Source organism: Candoia aspera, chromosome 1, assembly GCF_035149785.1.
Source record: "Candoia aspera isolate rCanAsp1 chromosome 1, rCanAsp1.hap2, whole genome shotgun sequence".
Lineage (NCBI taxonomy): Eukaryota > Metazoa > Chordata > Lepidosauria > Squamata > Boidae > Candoia > Candoia aspera.
In genome coordinates this window covers 211980180-212007642 of record NC_086153.1, presented here as the reverse complement: position 1 = coordinate 212007642, position 27463 = coordinate 211980180, and the positions used below count along the sequence as shown (strand labels likewise).

Sequence of the window (27463 nt, the reverse complement as noted above, 5' to 3'; positions counted from 1 at the left end):
CCTTATATCCCCATACCAAAAAAGGGAAACACTAAAGAATGTTCAAACTATCGAACAGTGGCACTCATTTCACATGCCAGTAAGGTAATGCTCAAGATCCTGCAAGGTAGACTGCAGCAATTCATGGAGTGAGAATTGCCAGATGTACAAGCTGGGTTTAGAAAAGGCAGAGGAACTAGGGACCAAATTGCCAATATTCACTGGATAATAGAAAAAGCCAGGGAGTTTGAAAAAAACATCTATTTCTGTTTCATTGACTATTCTAAAGCCTTTGACTGTGTGGACCATAACAAATTGTGGCAAGTTCTTAGTGGTATGGGGATACCAAGTCATCTTGTCTGCCTCCTGAAGAATCTGTATAACGACCAAGTAGCAACAGTAAGAACAGACCACGGAACAACGGACTGGTTTAAGATTGGGAAAGGAGTACGGCAGGGCTGTATACTCTCACCCTGCCTATTCAACTTGTACACAGAACACATCATGCGGCATGCTGGGCTTGAGGAATCCAAGGCTGGAGTTAAAATCGCTGGAAGAAACATTAACAATCTCAGATATGCAGATGATACCACTTTGATGGCTGAAAGTGAAGAGGAACTGAGGAGCCTTATGATGAAGGTGAAAGAAGAAAGTGCAAAAGCACTTGCAGCTAAACCTCAAAAAAGCCAAGATTATGGCAACCAGCTTGATTGATAACTGGCAAATAGAGGGAGAAAATGTAGAAGCAGTGAAAGACTTTGTATTTCTAGGTGCGAAGATTACTGCAGATGCTGACTGCAGTCAGGAAATCAGAAGACGCTTAATCCTTGGGAGAAGAGCAATGACCAATCTCGATAAAATAGTTAAGAGCAGAGACAGCACACTGACAACAAAGGTCCACATAGTTAAAGCAATGGTGTTCCCCGTAGTAACATATGGCTGCGAGAGCTGGAACATAAGGAAGGCTGAGAGAAGGAAGATCGATGCTTTTGAACTGTGGTGTTGGAGGAAAATTCTGAGAGTGCCTTGGACTGCAAGAAGATCAAACCAGTCTATCCTCCAGGAAAGACTGCTCACTTGAGGGAATGATATTAAAGGCCAAACTGAAATACTTTGGCCACATAATGAAAAGACAGGACACCCTGGAGAAGATGCTGATGCTGGGGAGAGTGGAAGGCAACAGGAAGAAGGGCCCACCAAGGGCAAGGTGGATGGATGATATTCTAGAGGTGACGGACTCGTCCCTGGGGGAGCTGGGGGTGTTGATGACCGACAGGAAGCTCTGGCGTGGGCTGGTCCATGAAGTCACGAAGAGTCGGAAGCGACTAAACAAATCAACAACATGTTGTCAGCATCACAGACCAGTCAGCAACTTTGTTTTACAGACTTGCTGTGTTTAAATCTTTTAAAAATGTATTTCTATTGGGATTTGGGCCTATAACATTGATATTTTTTGCTTATTTTAAGAAGACGTTGCAGAATGAGTAGGTACGTACAGTGTGTTCCAATAATAGGTGTGTTTGCATGACATGCTTAAGTGAGCCTGCCACAGTCCATGGGTAAGTGATTTCCCAAGTGATCTAGCCCTAAACAGATGTGGTTTACCCTTGCCTCCTTCCTAGGCCTGTGTGTGTGTGTGACTGGCCCAAGGTCATTCAGCTGGCTTTGTGCCTAAGGCAGGACAAGAACTCATGGACTTATGGCTTCTAGCCTGGTGCCTTAACCACTACACCAAACTGGCTCTCATGATTTACTTCTATTTGATACCTTTTGAGTATGTGAAGGTTCATATGTTTCAGTCTTTGCTCAAAAGTAAACATACCTCTCTTTTTAGTTCATTTCTAGTCCCCCGATCATCTTTTTTGCCCTTCTCTCAATCCTTCTTACCGCACTGTGCCCAGAATTGGGACTTAACCAAAGCCAAATGGAACACAATTAGTTTCCGATTTGGAAAGTATACTTAGGTTGATGAAGCCTAAAATTGCATTTGCTCTTGTTATAGCCATATTGTGCTGCTGGCTCATATTCAGTTTGTAATGATCTATTAATCCACAACCTTTGCAGATATTATAACCCAGCAAGATACTCCCCCACCCTCCTGCCATCTTGTGCATTTAATTTTTGTTTCTCAAGTAAAGAACTTTGCAGTTGTCTTTTGGTCACTTCTGGATCATTTCTGTAACCTGCTAAAATCTTCTGAAGTATATCTGTCCCACCCAATTTTTTTTCACTTGAAATTTTGATAAGCATTCCCTAAACCTCTTCATCCAAGTCATTGATAAAAATATTAGAATAGAGGACTTGGGACTGATTTTTAGAAGTACCCTACTTGATACCTCTTTTTGATTTGGAGATGAGGAATTAATCAGTAATGAAGATCGAAAAAAGATGATTATCCAGAAATATTAGGTCTAGTTGGGGAAAGGTAATTCTATCTGATTCCAATTGGATTAACTAAATGTAAGATTACTAGGAGTAAAACTGAGGCAAATTATTATTTTTATATGCCACTTAGCAAGCATAAATACAAATAGGGAAGCAAGCAGCATTTACAGGTAGTCCTTATCTAGCAGCTGCCTCATTTAGTGACCATTTGCAGTTACGATGGTGATGAAAAAGTAACTTTGTGACCAATCCTGGCATTTAAGACCTTTGCAGGCCTGTAAAGTGAAAGAAAACTGAACTAAGAATATAAGCAGAGTCAGTTTCACTTAGTGACCACTTTGCTTAACGACTGGGTTGCTGGTCCCAACTGTGGTCGCTAAACAAGGACTACCTGTATATGCAGGTGTGTATGTGTAGAGCTGGTCTATTAAGCAAAGTTACCTTACTTGTATAGTTCACAGGCCTTAATAAGTTCATATATTTTTTTAAATTCCCATTTCATCACAGTCTTACTACAATTTCTAAGACTTGTACTCAGTGGCACTTACAAATGGAGTGAATTCCTCCCATATTGCACCATCGCATCTACTCCACAATTGTCTGGAGGACTGGGGGACTCTTTGGAGAAGACTCGGGGTGGATAGGATAGCAAGAGGAAGTTCTAATGTACAGGAATAAGTCTGCTTGCATAATGCTAGGTATACATTTTATATGTGAACTCTTGCAACAGAAGCCTTTATTCATGGCAATGCCCTATGTAAATATAGCTGGTGTAATTTTAGCATCAGGTACTATTTCTGAATAAAATTATTCTGCAATAAGGAAAAAAGTGACACATAGAATAATTAGAAGTTTTATTGCAACCTTTTACATTTTAGTAAGATCAAACTGTCCATTATTTCCAGTTGCTTCTTAAGAAAATTCTTGTCCAATTTACTTTTGACTTTATTGACAAAAATCTATTTTCAGATTTTATTACTTTGTGTTGAAACAATTTGATCTTTACTGCAAAACTATGAATTATATTAAAATTCAAGGTTTTTTATAAATTTGATTACATAGAAGGTAATAGTACCTTATTATTTTCTTAAAAAGTTATGACAGTTTCTATATCACTCCAGATCTGTTAAAATATCTGAATTTAAATATTAGTAATAAGTTGAATGATAGTTATTGTGGCACTTGAGTAGATGAGATATCCTCCCACTGCATATTGATTTATGCTGGATTGTTGGAAGCAACCTTAAATCTTTGTGAAACTTGACACTGTAGTCTTCTTAAGGTGTGAGACGCTTGGGATCACGAGGAAACATGGAAGTTTGCCGGACATTGCTCAACCCAAGATATAGCATGGTGACTCTTTCCAAGCCTGTCAAAATTAAATCCAGTCTAATTAACCTGAAGATGGCGTTATATGTACATATACTGAAATATTCACAAGCAAAACAAACAAGACAAGACTGGCTGGGCTGTTCGTGATAAACCAAGTCACTACCAGATATTCTTCTCCAACAGCCACTGCAGGTGGAATCTGGCAAATATCTGAGACAAAAATTAGCAATAGTGGAATAGAAGGAGAGCATTGGCAGGGATGCAATGCTTTCTCTAACCTCCCCAGATATTCTACAGTCTTCCACCTAATTGGCATTTAAAGGGAAAGTTGGATTGCATTTTTTTCATAATATCTAAACTTGGTTTTATGGTAAAGCGGCAAGGGGGGAAGAAAAATAATAGCACTCAGTATTTTTGTTTTGATCATATTAGAGATATCAACCATAGAAACAGATCCCTGTCAAACAGCAATTGTTTCTCTGCCTCATTATTCCATGCCGTTAGATGAAATAGAAAGAGGAACCCAGCAAATGGTATGATTTCGTTTGTGATTAAGGATCTTACAATATTGTTTGATTACTTCTTTGATAACTGTTTCATAAGAAAAGAAGGAAAGCAAGGTTTACAACAAAACTTAAAAAAAACCCATGTATCTTTAGAGATAAGCAGCTTGGAATTAGAATCTACAAAAAAAATTGATAAGACTCAGATAATGTACACTGATGATGTTACCTAGTCAGGTAGTGAAACATCTGTAAGCAAACAACCAAGCTCAGAGAGCACCAAGGACTCCACACTCAGATAAAGGTACTGAGTATCATGTGAAGTAGTTGGAGTATCTGCATTTCTCAAGCACATACATTACTTGTAAATGCAGGATAGTTTTCTAAATTAAGGCCAAATGCTAGAATACTCTTCCATCCTGAATTGCGCTCTTTCATTTGAACACAGACCAAAGTGAAAATAGAATATAATGAAAATAAGCTACATTACCTATGCCACCACCAGCATGGGGAGGTGCACCAAAACGAAATGAATCAATATAAGCCTTAATTTTCTCTAAATCTGAAAAGGAAATACATTATTTCAGCTCAGGCCTAATGCATCGTGGAAAAAGTATTCAATGTAGAAAAAAGCACCATTATTAACCAAATTAATAATTTCAGCTCTTCTTCACAAAGTTTCCAACATATATTTTTGCATTAATTCAATATTATTATCCAATATAAGCCAATTTGGTATAGTGGTTAAGGCATCAGTCTAGAAACCAGGAGCCTGTGAGTTCTAGTCCTGCCTTAGACACGAAACCAGTTGGGTGACCTTGGGCCAGTCACTGTCTCTCAGCCCCAGGAAGCAGGCAAGGGCAAACCACTTCCAACAAAACTTGCTGACAAAACTGCAGGGACTAGTCCAGGCAGTCGCCAGGAGTCAACACTGACTCAAAGGCACAAAATAAATCCAATGTAAACCATCACCATTGTGAGGTATGAACTGCAGCATTGAAAAGAGGATGCAGATAGATTCAAAGAATCTTTAAACTACTTTTAGTAAATGGAATAATGCTGCAGATGTTCCTTCTCATCTAAACTCATATTCCACATGGCAAATCACTCCTATTTATTCAGGCATATTTGTTGGTTTCTTGGAAGGATGTGTTTTTATTATAGCCAGGCTGAAATACATTTTTAAGGAGTTCTGATCTGAAGCCTAGAACTGTTTTCTAAAATGAAATCTTGCTGGTAATCTTTCTGCTGCCGAAAGGAAAGGCGGTTTGGCTGAGGTAGTAGTTTTTGTTAGGCCAACTCACACAAACCTAGGAATATGCTATGCACAAATGGCCTTTTCCCTAACCTTACATTATATTGATTTCTGGTGTCTAAAAGTAAGATCCACAGGGAAGGCCTTGTAAAAACGCTCCTATTTTTAGAGACTTGCTTGTCGCGAATGCAAGTCTGAGTCCAAACTACAGAGTACCCTTCCTCAGAATCTATATTTGTCCTGCTTTTGCCTTTACAAGACTCACTTTTTCAACCATCTGTTCTCAACTAGTTTTAATAATGATTTTGTTATTACTTTTAATTATCTTCTGTGGGTATTTTTTACTACGTTAGAGATCCTGATTGCTTTCCTAGTAGGGATATGGAGTAAATAGATAAGTAAATTTATAAACCAACTTTAAGAAAAATTATGTTGTGATAGCTTACATTATTTGATACATATTTTGAATGTTTACTCTATATCTCCAAGAGAGAACCCAATATTTGACTTTGTTTGCAAGGGGAACGATATTCTAAGAGGCAACAAGCATCTGTAAAAATTCCAAACTCCTCTCCCATTGGTCCCATTTTGAGCTCTGACCCTGTTCTATTTGCTACTCAACATGCTACTCAAATCGAGGTGTGACCCAAGGAAATTGCACCCCTCTGCTCTAAGCTAATTCATAAACATAGAAACTAAAAAAAAAAACCCTGATAATATAAATGATCAGGAGAATATGAAAGTAAAAATTCTAGTTGTACCTAATGAACTAGAGTCAGCACTGAAATCCATGTATCTTAAAGTTGCTAAGGTTGAGAAACACTGAACTAGGAGAAAGGTGTAGAAGAATTACCTTTCTACAGTAATAAGGATCCTATAAAATAAGTAATGTCAGGCTCTTCTATTTTGTATCCCTTTTAGAAATGAATTATTTAACTAATAGACCTCAGGAATTTACCAATTGCATGATGTAAGGCTCTTTCAGTCAACAGCTGTGGATCATGAATTCGCTGTGCCCCAGACAAAATCTCTTCTCCTCTCATGAACATATCGTAGGAGTTGGAGGTTTTCTGGGGGGGGGAAATTTGACTTAGTAACAAATTGTTAAGTGCGCTTCAAAACTGGAATCTATGGATAACAAATTACATTGAACTCAGATACTGACACTGACCACCATGAGAAATCTAATAGAAATACCTGCATAGGAGAGGAATGCTGCTTGAGGCAGCATCTGCCTGCTCCAACTTTGATTGCATCAAGCCATCATGGTTCCCATGAGAAAGATTAGACTCTCCTATTTCCCTTGTTATTGTGCCGAGGTATTTCAAGTTTTGCAGAGAACATTCTAGGGTGCCCTGTTAATTTTTGAGGCAAAAGCCTTTGTTAAACCCTTTTTCTAATCCAGATGACACCATTTTAGTGCCTAGAAGGCTCTGCCTCCTTAAACCAATTTACTCAGAAGCTGTTAGGTGAAACCCAGCCTTGCACAGTATTTCTTATTAATATTACCACCCAGATATCCAGTATGAGATTCAATGTGATCCTTCTTCTTGTATGTCTTTTTAAAATTAAAATTAATTTTAAACTTTAAAATTAACACACTGCTATCTATAATAGGTTCAAGAAAGGCAAGAGAAAACATATAATGAGAAGATATATCATGAGATACAGAAATGACCTTTAGTTTGCATAGCTATACAAATAAGTGTGGTGGGGAAAAAAGCAGAACATTCCAAGTAGTAAGATGGTAGGGAAAAAAAGGAAAATTTACTTTCCTTTCTTCGGCAAGTGAATAAAGTAAAACAGGTCTTGCTGGTTTACCACTGCTTATAATAGAATATTACAGCAGGTGGTACTACCTAGAAGACCTTAGCTCATCTCAGAAGCCGGAGTGGCCTTGGTTACTACTTAGATACAAGACATCCTGTATAGGCAAGAGTTGCAATTGGAAAAACATCCTGGAAAAATGCAATGGCAAACTAGTTCCATAAAGCTGCCAAGAAAACAGCATGGGTGTAATCACCAGGAGTATAAAGAATAAGAAATTAAAAAGAACCAAGATGCTAAGAAACAATTGATGTTATCTCAACTTCATACTAGCACTTTGTAAACCTGTATGCATTTCTGGTTGTAAGCTAAAAGTTGCATTCTAGACAAATCACAAAGCTTTTTTTACAATGTCTAGAACTAAATACCACTGAATGTAATGAACCTTTTCTCCAGAAACCTATGCAAATTATTTTTAAGTTTTTTTAGTCATTTCCTAATTTTTTATGTTTTTTGACATTCACTCCTTTGAGGATAAATAATACAAAACTTAAAAGTATGTCCCTCCATCCATTGGAACCATGACTATGGATAATTGTCATGATGTCCTCCAAAAATCAGGGTAGATACTGCAATGTTTATGAGATATAAGGGTTCTCATGAATAATAGCTTTTTCCTTCATCAGAGCTGAGATTTTCCACAGCCATTAGAAAGAGAATGTTTAACTAGAAGGATTTTGCTTTGGACACCAAAGTCACCTCCTAAGAATTTCAATTTCAGGATCAAAGCTCTATTAAATGATGATATGCATAGCTCTTACAATTTATTAGAAGGAATTAAAGAAACTGGTGGGATGCTTAAATTGATGTTGTGTTTATTCTTTCATACATGTTATGGAAGCTAACTATCATTTATTTTTGGATTTAATGAAGTAGCTGTAACAATTCCAAAGAATTAACGTTACAGTCAACCAGAAACTACTAATAGTAGCTCAAGCAATAGTTTATATTATAGTAACTAAAACTGAACTTTTACTTGGCAAACAATGTAGAGGCCTCATGATCTTTTCCACTTGTTTCAAATACTATTCCTGCTGCCCTGAACAAAAACTAGGGCTACTATTCTTAATCCTTCCCTACCATCATGTTACCCCAACAATATCACATACTACAATGATTCTGTCATGGAGAAAATCTATGTGGTCACTAGGAGTTGAAAATGTCTTGATGGCACATAATCAATCAATCAATCACAATGATTCTGTAAGACAGGCACAACTCACTAGGAAGTAAAGGAAATACAAGGCAACTATTGGCTGTGTAATACAGAAATAGATATTTTTGTTTTGGGAATTATCCACATCTGTAAACTTGCAATATATTTATGGCACATTTGTGGCACAAATTCCATGTCAGATTTGCAATGTGTTCATATTTGTCATTATTTCACAGCATTTTTTCAATATTGAGAGACATACTTACGGGATTTGCTGGGTCTGGCATTGTGTAAAAAGGTCTTACAGCCAATGGATATTTGTCAAGAATATAAAAGTCGGTGTCATACTGCAGATATTAATAATTTTTAAAAAGAGAAAATGGTAAAAATGCATTAAAAACCGTACAATGATACAAGACATACTATAAAAGATTATACACAAATACTGTATACAAATGATTTTTTGTATATCACAGTAATTTTCTGTGAAAAGGTATAGTTGTTTAAGTTTGTGTCAGAAAGAGACATGCTTTTTAAAGGTAGAGTTTAAAAAAATTACCTTTTCCTTCACCAGACGGCCCAAGAGCTTTTCACTTGGTGTACTGAAAACAAACAATCAGATGTAAACAATGTTGGCTTTTAGCAAGAATGTTGCTAAGGTGTTACTGGGTTTTCAGTACTGTGCCTTCCAAAAAATGTAAGCAAGATAAAGTGTTTATGGTTCAAAAAATGCCATTTAATTCTTTAGCTCTACTCTGGCAATCTATGGAAATTAAACACTGGATCAGATGTAATGGGGAGCCTTCAGATTTTATTAAAGTAGGGAATAGGTAACCTGGCCAGTATGCCCGTAGATATATTCTTTATAGCATACTAGATTCCCTGCTTCCCCTGATTTTTTTTTTAAATCCTTCCTACAGCATTATTTTTTCCTGACAATCTCCAATCCAAATATTAGCCATGTTTGATCCTGCTGAACTCTTGAGTTGAGGCAAGATCTACTAGTGCTGTCGTCTGCTCAGAACATGTATATACTTGAGTCAGAAAGGACTAGCAAAATTCCTCATAATTTGTAGAAGGTAATCAGTAGCATTTCTGATAAATCAAGTATTTGTTTCTGAAAAGTTTGATTCTGGGTTACGTATGTATGTGTTGATTTGTATAATTCATGGTTTGATTGATTGAGAAGGTCCTACTCTAATTCCAGATTTGTTCTAATCTTATTCTCTGAAGTTCTATCTACATCATGGGATAGGGAGATCCAATTGTTACAGGGGGAACTGTGTACATGATGTGTTATTTTACAGAGAGATTTAAATGTCTTTCTATTCTTTGCACAGATGCAGAATGGTAACCAATTCCTAAATCCAGAAATAGCAACAGAGGATCCTGGGAACTGGTACCCTGTTTGCCAATAGATGGCACTCCTCCTTCTCCCTGGTAAAATCATACCTGAGATCATCTTCATCCCCCATTTCCACTCCAGCTTCCCGAAGCATAGCCAGAGCTTCCCGGTACTCCAGCCTCAGCGTTGGCTCCAAGAACTTGAATGGCTCACATGGAAACTGTTTGCTCACTGTCTGGATTTCAGTCTGAAACCTGTGCATAAAGACAAAAAGCTTTTCAACACAGCAAAGCAGAAAACAAAGACGTGTTGTCTTTCATTACCACAAGAGTTCACTCTGTCACTGTAATATTTAAGACTCAAAGTTTATTGCTTTTCTGTAAGAAAAGTAATGTTTTGAGATAAGGTGACTTACATTGTATATGCCACAGCATTTACTGGGCAGTCTGATGTGCTAAATGACTAAGCAAGTTAAATTTTACAAATATTATTCTCAATAAGTTGAGGTTCATGCATTAATCTGAATAAAGGCGACATAAACAAAAATTAATTAAATTTTGAAAAGTAAACCACACCTCTTTTAATTATTCTATTTTAATTCATATACTTAAGAGTATGGTTTTATATGCCATGGTTCTATTATTTCAAAATTTATAATCTGATTTTCCAATGTATGCTACAAAAATGTAATGCTGAAGAAATATTCCAATAATTGCAATGAATAGGAAGAAATATATAGACAAAGGCTCTTAAATATTTTGTACTTAAACTTAAGGCTAAACATCAGCAATTAACATTAGCTTGGAAACAAAATGGGAACTCATAAATCTTAGTTTCTGTGCCATCAGCAGCTAATGCCAGAAATCACTCTGACTGCCATATTGTTCACCAACTACTATTTCCAGTTGGTGGTCTTCATACAGAGATACTAATGACCGATCGGTAGATATCAGGGTGGCATACCTGACGCAGCAGCTGAAGCTGATTAAACATGCTCTTGGCCACTGCTTCAAACAGGGCCTTTCAACAGGGAGTCCTAGTGCAGGAGAACTCCTACATACTCCTAATCATTATTTAGGATATCAGTTATGATAAATTGCCGCATAGGAAATTTGAGGCCCAAATAGCAAATGATGCCTGGTCTTTCTTGCAGAAAGACTAACTGCCATCCAAAAAGGTATGTGGCATGTAAGAGGTTTAGTTAGCTTGCCAGCTTCTAAAATGTAATGATGATGTACTATCAGACATTTCCCTGGTTTTTCTTTAAACTGGCTAAAGTTGATTTGTTCAGAATGATAAAACACACACCAAAATACCTTCAATTTAAACAATCACAGAATAATGAATGAGTCACCAGCCTGACTGCCCCCTCCCCCTTTTGAGTTGTGTTTTTAATAATTTAAACCTAAGTACAGGATAAACGGTTTTCAGTTGAACTGAACTCAACTACTGATTACTGTATGGACACATCTGTTAGATTTCTTTGCAGCAATATGGAAGTGGTTTTCTAATGCTGCCACCTAGGCATTTTTGATTTCCTAGTTGAATTTAGAGTCCCAGTTTTTCTAGTGATTCCTCCATCCAAGTACTCATCAGGTCTGAGCTTTCTTAGCTTTTTCAAGATCAGACATAGTTGGCTTGATGCTGCCACCTGCTATGGCCTAAGATAGTTTTATTATTATTTTATTTTTATCCCACCGTTATTATTTTATAAATAACTCAAGGCGGGGAACATACCTAATACTCCTTCCTCCCCCTATTTTCCCCACAACAACCCTGTGAGGTGAGGTGGGCTGAGAGAGAGAGAGTGGCCCAAGGTCGCCCAGCCGGCTTTCCTGCCTAAGGCGGGACTAGAACTCACGGTTTCCTTTTTAAACCAGGCTGAGACCTAGTCATGAATTTGTTTAATTTCTCTTCTTCCCCACCATAATCCCTTTTAAAAATTATCATTACTAATAGTTCATAACTAATGACAGTAATGCCATTAAACCAATTTTGCACTTGAGGAAAAAAGCATTTTGTACTCATTTGACTTCTACCCATCTATTTCTGGATAACTGATCTCTAACGTTCTTTGAAAAAGGTATGGCAGCTGAGGTTTTCATCTTGTTGACTAAACGCTTCGGATACTATTAGATCTTTCTACAAGACAGAAGAAACTGACTAGCTTATCGCCCTTGCTGGAACACGTGACAAAAAGTCTCTCACATAATAGTGTAACCTGGAATAGTTGCAAATATGTCATGCTGTAACTATGACCAGGAACAATGGTTTGGAATTCCTCCAAACAGGTAAAATAAAAGATAGCCAGAATATTTGTTTGAAGATATGTGAACTGTTATTGCTACTATTGTAACCCTCATGTTTTCTCTTATTTTCTAAAGTAGTGTAAAAATATTTTTTTACCTTTCTTGGAGTCCCTTAAATATCTGCACCAAGGTATCTGCAATCTCATCCACCACTTCATGATAATGGTAATTAAAAGCCATTTCAATATCCAGGCCAACAAATTCCGTCAAGTGTCTGTGAGTGTTAGAATCTTCTGCTCTAAATACTACATGAGAAATACACTTTTAAAATTATTAAATCATTTATCACCTTGAATGATGATTCTCTTGGTGCAATTAAAAGTAGCCCTGGAGATATTCTAGCACCAATTGCTACTATGAATTGCTCTAATCTGAAGTAAAATTCTCTTTCCCTGAGAGGAATTCCGCAAATCCCAAAATGGAGAATAGGGTACTAATATTTATGCTAGTCTTCATCTTCCCTAACCAAAACTGTTCTATTGGACAAGGAATAATATTCAGAAAAAGCAATATTTGAAAGCATTAATGATTTTTAAAAGCTACAATCCAGCATTACACAAGAAAACTTGCACTTTTGTCATATGTATTTTCCTTCCTCTCCTAACTGCATCTACCTAAATACCCCCATCTGGTCCTGAGGGACCCCCACCCAAAGAGCTCATCTGAATGAGAATTCAGTCTCCCAGCAGTAAATGTACTGTAGTGTAGTGAATATAACCTGGAAAGTACACTTAGTGAGAAGCAATCCTAGATAGTAGGGAAGACATGAGTGAAAATCTTCTATAGTCATTTATAAGGACCGACTTGTTAGGGGATGGTCGTTCAGTAGTTGCACATGCTCTTCGTTTGGCATTTGGGTACTAAGCCAGAAATGGCATAACAATTAGTGTGTCTGTGCTAGTGGTGGGCATTTGGGGTTTTAGACTACAGCTGGCAATTTAGCTCAAGTTAGTTACATACTGTACGTGTCAAGATCAATAGGATGGGCGAAGGATAATACTGGTTTGGCTTACTAATATGGGTTTATTTACAAGACTGAGTAAAATGGAAACAAAACAGGAGTAGTTAAGTAAGATATGACAACATTTTCTGCAAGACTGGTTCTGTCCTGCTTAGCACATCATAGTTAAAAATATCCTGGCTTAGCATTGTTGTTTCAAAATCTATCAGTATGACTTTTTTTCCACTTAGGGAAGGGAAAAGAGACCCGGCCAGTCTTGACTGGCTTAGCTAATATATTGGTGGGAATGAACAATGAGATCCTAGAAAAGATCTAATTCTTGGCAACATACATTGTTCAGGTTTTTTACTGGGATTAGGAGAAAAAAGGTAACTATATATATACTGTATTACAAAATAAGAACATAAATATTTTGCATGCATTAAGTTGGGCTGTATTGATTTCCAGCAAGCTGCTTGTATCAACAAACTCCTGGCCCTGCTAAGCTTGTAGGTTTGCATTAAATCCAATAAAACCATGCCAACTACAATCACTTCTTTTCTTACAGAATGCTGTATTGTATTCTAATAGCCACTAGAGAACACTATTGCTCTGTTCACGGCCCCAGTTTCCGAGGAATATACTATTCGTTCTGCCCATAAACAGTTTTACAAACTGCCATATTATTAGACGTTTTCATGAAACTTTTGTCTGTTACCAAATTAGACAGGAAAAGGCATTGCAAAGTTAGCGCTTGCATAATCTGAACATTCAGTAAATTCTTGCTCCAGAGACGTGGCAACTGCCTTTCAAACAAAATGCTTCCTTACCTGGTCCGATGCAGAAAACCTTGTCAAAGTCAGCACAAATACACATCTGCTTATAAAGCTGCGGGGACTGTGCAAGATAGGCACTGCTTTTGAAGTAGGACACAGTAAATACATTGGCACCACCTTCACTGGCAGCTGGGAAGTAAAGACATTCCTTGCTAAAGCAAGAGCAGACTTTGTGACATGTTTTGAATAGGATACATCATGCTTAAAAATAAGTGTTTTTCTTTTTTTAAGTTTACATTTTGTTTCATGGTAAGATAAGTACCTGTTATACGTTTGGTTTCTGCCCCCCCTACTTCCAAGGTACAAAAAGTATAAGCTAAAGGCTTTAGGTGGCCTGCCAACATCCCTTTTGTGGTCCCCAGCGGCCCTTATAAGTGAATTGCTTCCCCCACCCCTCAAAAAAAGGCTATTTTCTTTTTTGCATTTTTGGAATTGGGGGTAACTAAAAGGAAGGGCTAATCTTCCCTGATCCATTTCACCCCTTAACCTCCCTCCTACAAACCTTTGATCTGGCTCTGCCTACTTTTGGAATGCTGCCTTCAACATTCCACTCAAAACCTTGGTGCAGCCCTCAAGCCAATCAAAGCTAAGCCCTCCTACCCTACTCCAAAGCTCTGGGTCAACAGGTCAAGTTTTCCCCATTGCCTACAACAAAGAGACCTTTCCAACTCATTCTTCAGTTGGCATCTTTCACTTTAGCACAAAATCAAAGAGCATCAAAGCTTGTTTCAGAAGAGAAGGAAGCAGCAACAGAGACTCATGTAGGCAATTATGAGAAAAAGGAGGAATCACAAGCATGAGGATCTTAAAATCTATAAGACAAGAGCTCTTTGCTTCCTATGACTGGCAGTACTGAGACTGACAGGTAAGTCTACAATCCAGGTTAGCGTATAATTTCTTCAGTGCCAACCACTGCTCTAACCACACAGGATTTCTTTTACCTGCACTCTATGTAAGTGTCACTTTCAAAGATGAAAATGACAACACAAGAAACTAAATAAGGTGCAGTTTTTCTTTCTACAGTATACTTTAGAAAGGAAAGCACTTAAATCAGCTACTGTTTCAAAAGAGGCAGCAGCAACTTAAAAAGAGGTGCTAATGAGCAACTGAAGACTTAAAATCAATTCATATTTTCTACCTCAGTAATAAGATCTCCCCAACTTTATGTGTTCGAAGTGCGAATTCTTCTGAATCCATTAAAGTATCAAATACATACCAGAAATAATCTTTGGAGTCTGAATTTCCACAAACCCCTTATGAATTAGAGTTTCCCGAAAAAGCTGACAAATACCAGACTGGACACGAAAGACAGCGTGACTAGTGGAGGTCTGAAAAGTAAAGATATTATATTAAGATTCATAACTTAATTTCACTTGCTGGACCAACTGTTTGCTTTGATCAGGACAACAGAAGTCATTATATTATTCTTTCAAGGACATTTTATTACCTAAGGGCCTGCAGATGCATCTGATCTCGTTTGCCCATAAGCAGTAATATCAAGAGTAACAGCTGAAAACACATACTAACAGTTGAGGCAAAGGAGACTATTATTTATTCATTCACCAAAACTATTTTTAATCTGCCCTTTTCCTTAGGATATCAAGGTAGCACTCAAGTGGAACACAAATCAAAACATACTACTGTACAACATAATGACATCCCAAAATATCACTATAACAAATCCAAAGCATGAAAACATCAAGCTAACCAGATAGTGGAATATTTCAACATGCCTGGCAAGTAAGACTAAGCAGTGTTAGTCAAGCATCAGTGGAGAGCGCATTTTAGCTAGAGGAGTTGATGTAGAAAAGGCCTCTACATAGTTCCCAATCAATGAGCTTCTCCTGCCAAAGGAACTTGGGAACAGTTTTTTCTAAAGCTCTTAAGATTCTGTATAGGGGAGACACACTTCATTGACAAAATGGGTCTCAAATTGTTTAGAACTTCAAAGGTAAGTACTAACTCTTTGATTTGGGCTTGAAAACAAATGCAACCAGTGCAATTCATGAAGAACCTGTATAGTCTATTTCCATCTAGCTGCTTCTGTTACAATTCTGACAAGCCTATCTGTAACTATGTGAATTTTCTTCATCATCTTCAACACATTACATTAATCCAATCAAAAGGTTACATGCTATAGACAGCCTATTTCTATCCAGGAACAGTTGAAGCTACCAAACCCATTAAAAGTTATTAAAGGCCCTGCTTAAATGTATTGTTCCTCATCCAGCCCATTACTGATTCCAGGCTGGGAGATTAATTAGCATACAGTACTTCATTACAAACTTCAGGTAGCATGTATGTGTATGTGTGTGTACACAAGATGGAATCCTGTGGGACCTCACAGCAAAAACGTCATGCAGCTTACAGTAGTAGAAACCCACCTGTGCTACTTTACAAACCTGACCCTGATTATAGAAGCAGAACTACCTTATTACTGCCTCCTACTCTTATACCAAAATTATTCTATCAAAATACTATAAATAATATAAAAACTGAGAGATCAGAGAGAATGAGCGAGTTCATAATCCTCCTGTCCTTTTCTGGTAAGAGGTCACTCATCAAAACGGTCCAAGGCTGTTCCAATATCAACCCTACCTCTGGGGTAGATTAAAATGGACGTATTCCTATATCCAGTGTTTAGATAAGAGACTTCTCTGGAATGCTATTACAGCCACTAATGACTGACTCTGCTCCACAATGATACTACACTTATCCTGATTAGATCCATGGTAGGGGGGCATGCAAAACATTAAGAATTCAAACTTCTTCCAGGTTCAAAATGTTCAGTTTTCAATGTGAAATGGGATTGGAAGTGTTTCAAGTGCCAGTGTTCCAAAATACTTTCAAGATGACGGAAACAGCCCATTTTACACTCCAAATAGGACATTTCAAGATTGAAATGGTTCAAATTTAAAATGTTTTGACATTCCTAATACATACATATAACAATAATAGATGGGATAGAAAAGCTGACTAAGTTGTTGAAAGGAAAGGAAAACAATGACAAACCATTTGTTAAAATAAAAAGCAAATCAGTATTACAACATTTACAAAGCAAATAACAGCTGGATGTACAAAAAAGATAATTCAACAACAAAAAAACAACAAAAATTGTTTTATATGATGGGTGGAAGGAACATTCCTTTTATTAAACTCTCCAAAACAATACAGAAAAGCTAGCTACCTTTTTAAAAGGTCACAGGGACTGCTTACAAACTGGCTTATACACATACTTGTAAACAGATTAACCAGCCTTGAGGCTCAGTGAGAAGAAAAAAATATAACTCACACTTTCATAGTCAGTACTAAACCCACAACTGATGCTTATGTTGATGAAGTACTACTGTAGGAACATGCAGCTGTCAAGCCTATAGTAGTTGCAGTTTTATGTTTTTTTACTAAAAGGGATATGCGTCATAGAACTCTGTTTACTATTAACTTTTTTTAGGATGCCTATCTTTTTTGTTAGGTTAGAACATGCGGTTTTTCACATGACATACCAGCAAGCCACACACATGCATAAAACAAAGGACTGTGACATAACTGTTACTGTTATGAGTAGGTGTAGACACTTTAGACACACGAGACTGCATTCTTTAAAATAAACCAAACTTCATCTTCTTTGCATCGTTGGAAGGCTAGTCAATCTAGTTAACCAAAACAGTCAGAGAGAAAGGGACTGATACAATCTCTCTATTTTGTTGTATTTTAACTAAGCTCTTAACTACAATTATGCTGGAATTTCTAAAGATCAGCCAGTCTTGTTTTCAGCTGTTTAGCAGAAATTACTCATGGTGGGCACAGCCAATCACAAAAATTCATTTATTGTAAGGGTGGGCATCTTATCTCTAGTTCAAGGCTGCACCTTATTTTTATTTTTTGGCCTCTGAATGTTGCAAGAGGTATGGAGCAAGGACACAGATGTTCAGCCTCTGGTTTCTGAGGTGGATGATTTGCTCAAAATATGTGTAGCTTAAACAGTTACTTTGGGGCTTAAGTGTGTGTGTGTGTGTGTGTGTGTGTGTGTGTGTGTGAGAGAGAGAGAGAGAGAGAGAGAGAGAGAAAATGTCACCAAAAATTGATCATGTGTTGGGAAGTGGGGTCTAGAGAGTTATGAGTTCTCCCTCCTGACTTACCTGAAGCAAAGTGATTAATTTAATCCTCCCTAGCACTCATCTCCCAAATAAACTCTATTACCCCTTTGTCTTTTCTTTCTGAGTAGGTGAGCATTCTGCCAAATGAAGTACTTAAGTGCATTAACTCACCATGTTTATTTTCTAAGAATGTAGGACCAAGCCTATGTAGGACACAGAAGCCTTCTTATAAATAAAGATGCTAGATGAAAGTTGGTGTTTTGCACCGTATCAGCTTCCCCATTTTTTATTCAATTTCAAACAATCTTAAAATAAAATAGAATAAACTCAGAGGGCTTGCCAAGTGGAAGGAAGGAGACTGAAGGTACATTGATGCCCACAGGCACCACATTACTTACCAACAGAGGAAAGCATATGAAAGATCTATTGCAAGCTATAAAAAAACCTGGGTGGTATTGAATTAACTTGTTTGCTAGCATAATGGCTTCTGTCATGAGAAGAGGAAGGAGGGAATTTTTCTTGCCACTGAACCCCCATTCTGGTGCCAATTTAGAAGTGGGAGAAAGAAGAGAATCAGACAAGTCCCACAACATATAACTCTGGATTTCAACGTATGGTTGTTATTTCTTGCACCTGGCACTCCTGAAGATCTAACTGCTGATTGTATGATTTACTGATACCTATCTTTCTTCAAACTTTTTAGGATTTGACTGGTGCATTTATTTACTTATTTAACATGTTTATACGCCTCCCCGATCAGAGACTCTGGGTGACTCACAAATAAAAGACCAATAATTCCCAATGCTCATAAAAGCAAACATAGTTATTCAAACATCAAAAACAGAAATTCATTAAAACAAATAAAAAACCTCCTATGACATAAACTACAGACTGAATATAAAAATTAACAGCAACTCACAATCTAACAATCCACATAAGCTTGGTGGAAGAGGATTTTCCTAACCTGTTTCTGAAATATGAATGGCAAAGAGACCATCCTTATCTGCCACACTGAGGCAGCCACTGTTAATGTCAGATTTTGAACCCCCATTCCCCAACCTCTTGGGTGAGAAGTAGGTATTTGCCACATACTTTCTTGGTTCCTATGCAGAAAATGGATATACTCCATTTGGAGAAGATAGTCCTGCAGAAAGAAATTACTTGAATTATAGAGGTCTTAATAGGTTATGACCATCACTTAGAATTGAACCTGGAAACTTACTGGCAACCAGTATTGGTATTACTCTGCTAAAGTGGCTCTCACCCACCACCAAATGGGCTGCAACATTCTGTATTAACCATTGTTTCTGAGAAGTCTTCAAAGGTAGCTCCAATTAAAGTACATTACAGCAATCCAAAGAGGTGTTAAGGGACAAGGCATCCTGCTCCAAAAAGGTTGCCACTGCTACACTAATCAAAGCTCTCTTGGCCACAGCATCAACTGGCTGCTCAGGCAGGAGCTAGGAGTCTAAGAGAATCCCCAGATCATGAACCTGCTCTACTGGGGGCCTTGGACCTCATCCAGAGCAATTCAGAGCTAACATGGAACCAAATAGTTTCTGGGCAGTCATTAATTCTCTCTGGCTGGAATTCATCCTATGTTTGTTCAATCCCATCCAGTCCCTCACTGTCAGCCCTTCCATCACACCCACAGTCTTCAGACAGTGGGTTAGGACCTCCACTGCTTGGACTGGGGACCAGATATATAACCTGTGTCATCTGCATACTGATAATACCCATCCAAACTAATAGATTTAAGCCAATCCCTGAGGCACTCCAGTCAGGAGTGACCAGGAACTCAACTTTTCATTTCCCACCAATACTGATTGCAACAGCCCACTCCGGAAGGACAGAATCATTATAACCCAGTGCTACCAATCACCAGCCCTTGCAAGCTGTCCAATGGGATGTTCAATAGTATCAAATTCTACTGAGATCTAGCAAGACCAGAAGGGTTGTACTCTATCCAAATCTTGTTTCAAGTCATCCACAAGAGCAACCAATACAGTTTCTCTCTCATGCCCAGTTTAGAATCCCAAATAGAAAGGGATCCAGATAATCCATTTCATCCAGGATTTTCTGCAGCTTATGTCCCATTACCTTCCCCACAAAGCAGAAACTGGAGATTTACCATCTCTCAAATCTGGCCATGTGCCCTTTCTTTGGCTGCTCAAATAAGCTAGGAAGGGCAGGAGCTAGTCTACAAGTGGCTGAACTCATACTGTATCTTTCATGTTCATTCCATTAAGAGTCCACAAGCTCAAAAGTATGACGCTGCCAGTCATTTCATTTCATTTGTTTCTGTGCACGTGGCATCTGAATCTGAATGAATGTGAGTGATCACAATGGCATTATACTATTATATGATAAGTATAAATAGTTGATAAGAGTTATCAATGTTAGACTGTAATGTTAAAATGAATTGCTTGGGTTATTTATTGTTTTGAAATAAATTGGTACTAAAGTGCTTATTGTAATGTATTGAAAATTATTTATTTATTTATCATATTTTTATCACTGCCCATCTCCCCCACATGGGGGACCCTGGGTGGTTCACAATAAAACCATTTAAAATTCAATAAAATTAGAAATAATACCAATAATCAATAAATATAAAATCCAATAAAATCCAAGGGCAGATCAAATTCAGCCCATAAAAAGATAAGACCGGTCCCAGCAAGACTAGGGACCAGCCCCAAGAATGGCTTTTCCTCTCCCCACTCCAAGCCAGGTTACAGAACCAGGTCTTCAACTATTTTCTGAAGTCCAGGAGGGAGGAGGCTAACCTCACTTCCAGGGGACGGATGTTTAAAAGGGCGGAAGCTGCTGCAGAGAAGGCCCGCTTTTTGGACCCCGCCAGATGGAATTCTCTTACAGACGGGGTCCGTAGCATGCCCTCTCTGCATGACCGGGTGGGACGGGTTGATGTAACGGGGATGAGACAGTCCCTTAGGTAGCCTGGACCCATGACATGTAGGGCCTTAAAGGTTATAACCAACACCTTGAATCGGACCCAGAAGCAAACTGGCATCCAATGCAGCTCGCGGAGCAAAGGAGTTATATGTGCTGATCTCAAAGCACCTAAAATTGCCCGCGCGGCTGCATTTTGGACCAGCTGTAGACTCTGGATACTCTTCAAGGGTAGCCCCATGTAGTGTCATGAGTACTGATGGTGAGCAGGAGGGGGCCCCTATCCAGGGGGGAAAACGCATGCGTAGTACTGAGGAGTTAAGCAGCCATTCAAAGAGACACAGATCAGACCCATCTTAACTCTTGGGGCATATCTGTCTGGGTTTTTCCCACGCTTCTTCAGTTTGTTAGGATTTTCTGTCTAATGTAGCAGAAATAAACACTAGAGATCTATTCCTTGTCTCAGCGTGGTTCCTGGCTGTTAGGACATGTAGAGTGCATTACAGTAGTCTATATGGGAGATGACCAGGGCATGAGTGACCGTTCAAAGGGCCTCTTGCTCCAGGAAGCGGCATAACTGGCACACAACACGAAGTTGCGCAAAGGCCCTTCTGGCCACGACTGCCACCTGCTCTCAGCATATTGATGATACCTCATCCTGTGGAGATGGATGATCTCACCCAGTGGTTTCATGTAGATATTAAAAAGGATAGGAGAGAGTACTGAGCCCTGCGGCATCCCACAAAGGAGGGGCCGTGGGCCCAATCTCTCCTCCCCTATTAACACCGACTGGGATTGGCCCTGGAGAAAGGAGGTGAACCAGCACAAAACTACGCCGCCCAACCCCCAACTCCCTGAGCCGACCCAAAAGGATACTATGGTCGATGGTATCGAAAGCTGCTGAGAGAGCCAGGATGGATGCACTGCCTTCATCCCGCTCCCACCAGAGATCATCCATAAGTGCGACCAATGTTGTTTCTGCACCAGCCAGGAGGGACATGGATCTAACTGACAGGTGGTAGCATTTACAGTCTGGGGGAACTTGTCCACTTCCTCAGGTCCAACAGGATCAAACTGTACCCAGATAACTGGGTAAGCACGTTCCCCAGGCATCTCCACAGACCCTGTCTCACGCTTGGAGTCCAACTTAGCACGAATCCAAGCGATTTTATCCTGCAGATGCTATTGAAAATTATTAGTTTTTGTATTACTGTTGCACTGTTCAGATGCTATGAACAGTTATTGAAAAAAAAATGACACATATTTTAAGATAATAATATAAAAGAGTTGACTGTCTGTGGCTCAGTAGTTTCTCTCAAACAGCCTCATCATATTTCTCTTAAATACAGAAACAGGTATGACTAACAGAATGTATTGTTTCTCCATTTTGCTCAATAGCAATGGACTACATACAGAGCTTGGATTTTGAGGTCATTGTAACAACCTGAATATATTAAATAACTTGATGACAAATACATTATAATTAGCTTATGACTGATATAACTAGATACTGTGAGATTAAACTGCACATTAGTTTTCTAGTAAAAATAAACCCAATAAAACATATAATTTATTCCTTCCCAAGGTCTTCAAAAGCAGTTAATCCATCAATGGTTCAAGCCAACTAATAAAATTACATTTTTTTAAGCATTTAAGACAGTGATTCTTATTAAGTGGGTAATATCCTGCCCAAGACAAAGACATAAACAAGGAATATGAGCTTTCCACTCTAAAACTCAGCAATCCTAGGAGCATAGGGACTGCTCCAGTTATTTATAGTCTGTCCCTCTCTAAACAGCAGAAGGAAAACACAAACAAAACACAAGCAGAAAGACAACATCCCTGGAAGAATCTTCCCTATTATAATTAGAGCACTGACAGCTTATCAGACAGCAGCATTGTAGCCCTGATATTCCAGTGACAGAGATAGTGCTTGTAGTATGTGGTGATTTGAATGGTGCATAAGGTATGTTTGATGCAAGCCTAGTACAGATTAACCAGGAGGCTTTCCATGTAGCTTTGGCTCAATAAAGGAAGGAGGAAAAGAATGGTCATAATAAGCAACATTTTAAGCCATAGTCTGTTGAACATGCCAGAGTGGCCTGATTCATATGCAATGTTAAGCTGCAAACCATGGTTTATAAACCTCAATGAGTTGATTTATTTATTGAATTTGTATCTCAGCTACCTCTTCAATGAAATATTCAGGACAACTACTTTAAAAAAAAATGGAAAAACTGGGTTTAAACAAAATTGAAACCAATGACCAAATACAACTTCCAAGGCGTCCATTCCATAGCCTGGGAACAATAAAGGAGGTGGCCTTGAAAAGCATGTATGTGGGATTTTCAGAAGGGATTCTTCTAAGATTTTAATGTGTGGATAGGTTCCTATTGGAAGACTTAGTCCCCCAGATGGGTCAAACCATCAGCTACTTAGATGTTATGGTTACACCAACACCTGAAACTGTACCTGAAGAAGTCCACAGAGATTTCACTACTACAGTCAAGAACATAAGTAAGTTCAGAGACAGTTACAGTTGATTCGTTGTTTATTCATTTAGTCGCTTCCGACTCTTCGTGACTTCATGGACCAGCCCACGCCAGAGCTTCCTGTCAGTCGTCAACACTCCCAGCTCCCCCAGGGACGGGTCCGTCACCTCTAGAATCTCATCCATCCACCTTGCCCTTGGTGGACCCCTCTTCCTTTTGCCCTCCACTCTCCCTAGCATCAGCATCTTCTCCGGGGTGTCCTGTCTTCTCATTATGTGGCCAAAGTATTTCAGTTTTGCCTTTAATATCATTCCCTCAAGTGAGCAGTCTGGCTTTATTTCCTGGAGGATGGACTGGTTTGATCTTCTTGCAGTCCAAGGCACTCTCAGAATTTTCCTCCAAACAGTTGATACGCTAGATGTGTATTCCTTACAACAGCCATCGACTGAGAATTTAAAGACAGATAACTCTCAAGGCACTCCCAGACTCTGGACTTACCCTTTCAAGGGAATGTAACCCTATCCACCAAGTTGTACTCCAGTCCCTGAGTATAGTTTCCTATTAAACAAAAGAACTTCTTTCTTGTCTAGATTTAATTTCAGCTTGTTCTCCTGAGTTTAAGAAACAGTTAAGTGTAGTGACTGCTTTCGTAGAGTTGGAATGGAAAGGAGCAGTAAAGGTGCATGTCATCAAGGTACAGAGGGCACTCCATTCCAAAGATTCAGGTGACATCTTCTAGCAGGTTCATATAGATACTGAACAGCAAAAGAGACAAAATGGAGCCTCTATGACATCATAGGCCAGGGAAGGCAACTTGAGGCCCCAGGGCCACATGTCATTTCATTACTATAGTTTACAGCATACCAGGAGCTAAAGGTCTGTAGGTTGAGTCATGGCAACTAGAAATCCAGTTGCCATGACTCAACCTACAGATAATTTCACCTGGATGACTGAGAATCTTCATTGCCAGGAGCTTATATATTTTCACCCCCTATTGGATCCATGAAGAACCTAGAGATCTTCAGTGAAAGAAAAACATTTGGTGTGGAAATTTATTATAATTAAACTGAAATCAAAGTTACACATTATGGAAGATATTTATTTTACTGATATTAACAGTGACCAGTTATTTTAGGCTGATGTTTCACAATACAATCTTCCCAATGAATTTGGGCAGATTATCTTTTTAACTTTTTATCCTGCTATCTATTTAAGATATTAAAGCTAATTTGGGATAGTCTTTTATACAGTTATGCAATGCTTTGGATGTAGAAGCAAAAAAGTACCTCAGAGCACATGAGGGTGTAAATGTAGCACCTATCTACAACTTCTTAAAATACTGCACCTTCACACAATCCCAGGAAAGGATTTTTTGGTTTAAACAGTTATAGATAGATGCAACATTTGCATGTACTCCGAAGTTACTTTTTTGCCTTCAAAGCCCTGCATAGCCCTAGTCTTTTAGGATATTTACTTATATTAAAGAACAGAAAATACAGAATAGGAAAATGAAAGTGTTGCCAATCTGTCCACCCCATCCTCATGACTATCAGATAAATTTAATGCAAGAATTCACCTTACAGAGGCAAACACAGGTTGTAGTCTTTGAAATCTTTACAGTAACTGGATTTAGGAATTCTGGCTTCAGTATACTGAAATTAAGCCTTTGGAGAAATTGGTTACTAATTGGCCAACTGATACCTTAAGATGATAAACTTCTAAGCATCCTGAATACTTCTTTAAAAAGAAAAAATAAGAACAATATACTTCCACATCCAACTGCTGATATGAAAAGTTTCAGAAAGAAATACTGTAATTTATAACACTAGTCATTTGTTAAACTGACAGTGTGAAGAACTTATTTGTGAAGAGAGTGAAAAAAAATCAGTCTGAAAAACTTGCATGAGTTAACATGCTTGATTTGGAATCTAATTTCACTGTAGTCCTCAGATTTTAATTGCACATTTATTTTAAATTATATTTAAAGCTGGAATCTACAGTATAAAAAACATTAAGATTTCTAATCTGGCTGTAGAACTACCTGTAAATTCCTACTCTTAACACTCCACTCTCATCTCCAAACATGTCTTACTGTCTTGTGCTATTAACTGATCCTTAATAGGAAAAGTGTTAAATTAATGGAATGCAGTGTGAAAGAGAGAAACCTTTTACTGTTGTATCTTCAATTCTTTTGCAATGTATGGTAAGTTACTGAACTGAAGATTGTGTTGAGTGCTAAAGAACACGTGAAATACATTCCTGAAGCTTGGGCTTCAAAAACCACCCAGAGTCCCCCATTGGGGGAGATGGGTGGTGATATAAATTTAATAAATAATAATAATAAAATAAATAAAAACAAGCCTTAAATAATTGTGAACCTCCTTGCTTCACTACTGCTCATAAAATGTGAACGTGAATATTGCTTTTGGAAAGCTAGAGGCAATATTTTATCTTTCAGGTACATCTCTGGTGTTCACATATGCATAATTCTATGTTGGTACAATACACTGTTAAAATTTAAGGAAAACGTTGCAGCCTCTTTGTACAATTTGAAAGTTGGCATATTCACAAAGGCCCAATTAGCAAGAAGCTAACTTGCTCCCGGCAGCAGATGAAATGCCTATACAACAGAGAAGTCCATAGAAAACCTTTAGATCATGGGAATGCGTTCTCTTGCCCAACCCCAACTCCAATATCTGTATGTAGTCTGGTAGCTGAACTTACAGGAAGTACCATTCTGGTCACTAGAAAATGGACCTGACAGGAAAGGGTTAACTCTACCTCTTCTTGTTAGAAGTCAGGGCTTAATACATCTTCCTATCCTGTGGAGGAAATTTTCCTTCCTTCAGTTGCGTGACTTGACTTCAGCTGTGTGTGGCAAAAACTCTCTTTAACTGCCTATCTTACTTTGTAACCAGTAGAAAAACAAATGGGAAGGGCAGTGTACAACAGATAGCAACAATGGAATGAAGTAACTCACAACTTGACTGTTGGGCTGCTTGATAGCTCTCTTAGCTCTCTGCCTCCTTCTAGCTATGAGAGAATGGTCAAGTCAAACTTTGGGTGACCAGGACAGCATTACACAGTCCAATTAATGCTGGGTATCATTAACGCTGTAGGAAAGGGACATGCTACAGTTCTCAGGATGGGTCAGTTCAACAGCTTACAGCACTTTTTATAACATGGTGCAATCTGGTGTTTGAAGAGATGAAGTGTTCTTTTCTGCAATACCTTATAAAGGTACATGGGTCTACCCATGTAGTTGTCCTATAAACATCTATACAAAGCACTCTGGCCATTAAGTATATAGTCCAAATATCAAACAATAGTCCAACACGAACACTCTGGGTTCTCATCTGGCCCACAAGGGTTATCATCAGCTTTGTGAATACTTTGAATGCTGATGTTAGGCTGAAAGGGAGAGAACTGAAAATGATCACTTCTGTATCCAAACATTAGGAATTGATGGGAAGGTCTAGCTTGGCTGTGCAAATAGGCCTGTGACAAATCCATCAAGGCCAGAAAGGTACTTGGTATGATATCAACTTCAGTGTCTCCATTCAGAAGTTTCAAGTGCCTGGTGAATTTGTTTAGAGGCCTGATATTCAGGACAGCTCTTTTACCTCCATTTTTCTTTAGTACTATCAAGAACATAGGGTACATACTCTATCATGTCAATGTCCAGTGAATGTTTTATTGTCCCCATAATTCTGAGATGTTTCTCTCTATTCTTGGAAATAAGAAAAGACAGGTGCCTGTCTTTTGGCTTTCTTGTCAACTTTAATACATATCCTCATTGGACTATTTGTTTTTGCAGGCATGTATCCAGGTGCACCAAAATTTCTGCAACTGCCTGCCCGCCTAAGAGGTAACATGGAGGCAACCATTCTCAACTACTCCATCTGACTGACTGTAGGGGTACTGCAGTTGTCATGGCTAAGATCTCCAGCATATGCTTCCTTGTAGGCTTCCTGTCCAAAAGGTTGGGTTATGTCTTTGGCATGAAAAGACGATGCAGGACCTCTTGTATCTACTTTCCTCCTTCCTTCTGGCTATAAGCAAGGTTCTTTTTCAGGACTGATTCAGTTGCTTTTCCA

The 27463-nt window shown here is 38.4% G+C and overlaps 1 protein-coding gene across 1 annotated transcript in view; it reads right to left on the bottom strand.

Moving 5' to 3' along the window:
- Positions 1-3203: 3203 nt before the first annotated feature.
- The window catches only part of DARS1 (aspartyl-tRNA synthetase 1), a 58343-nt gene continuing 34083 nt past the window's right edge, over positions 3204-27463 (bottom strand). Inside the window, exons 8-16 of the mRNA XM_063318411.1 lie at positions 15084-15195; positions 13862-13996; positions 12189-12336; positions 9890-10036; positions 8997-9039; positions 8704-8784; positions 6413-6524; positions 4690-4761; positions 3204-3733 (exon numbers count right to left, since the gene is read on the bottom strand). Of these exons, the coding sequence (XP_063174481.1) occupies positions 3642-3733; positions 4690-4761; positions 6413-6524; positions 8704-8784; positions 8997-9039; positions 9890-10036; positions 12189-12336; positions 13862-13996; positions 15084-15195 (942 nt within the window). The 3' untranslated portion in view covers positions 3204-3641. The remainder of the gene's footprint in view (positions 3734-4689; positions 4762-6412; positions 6525-8703; positions 8785-8996; positions 9040-9889; positions 10037-12188; positions 12337-13861; positions 13997-15083; positions 15196-27463) is intronic.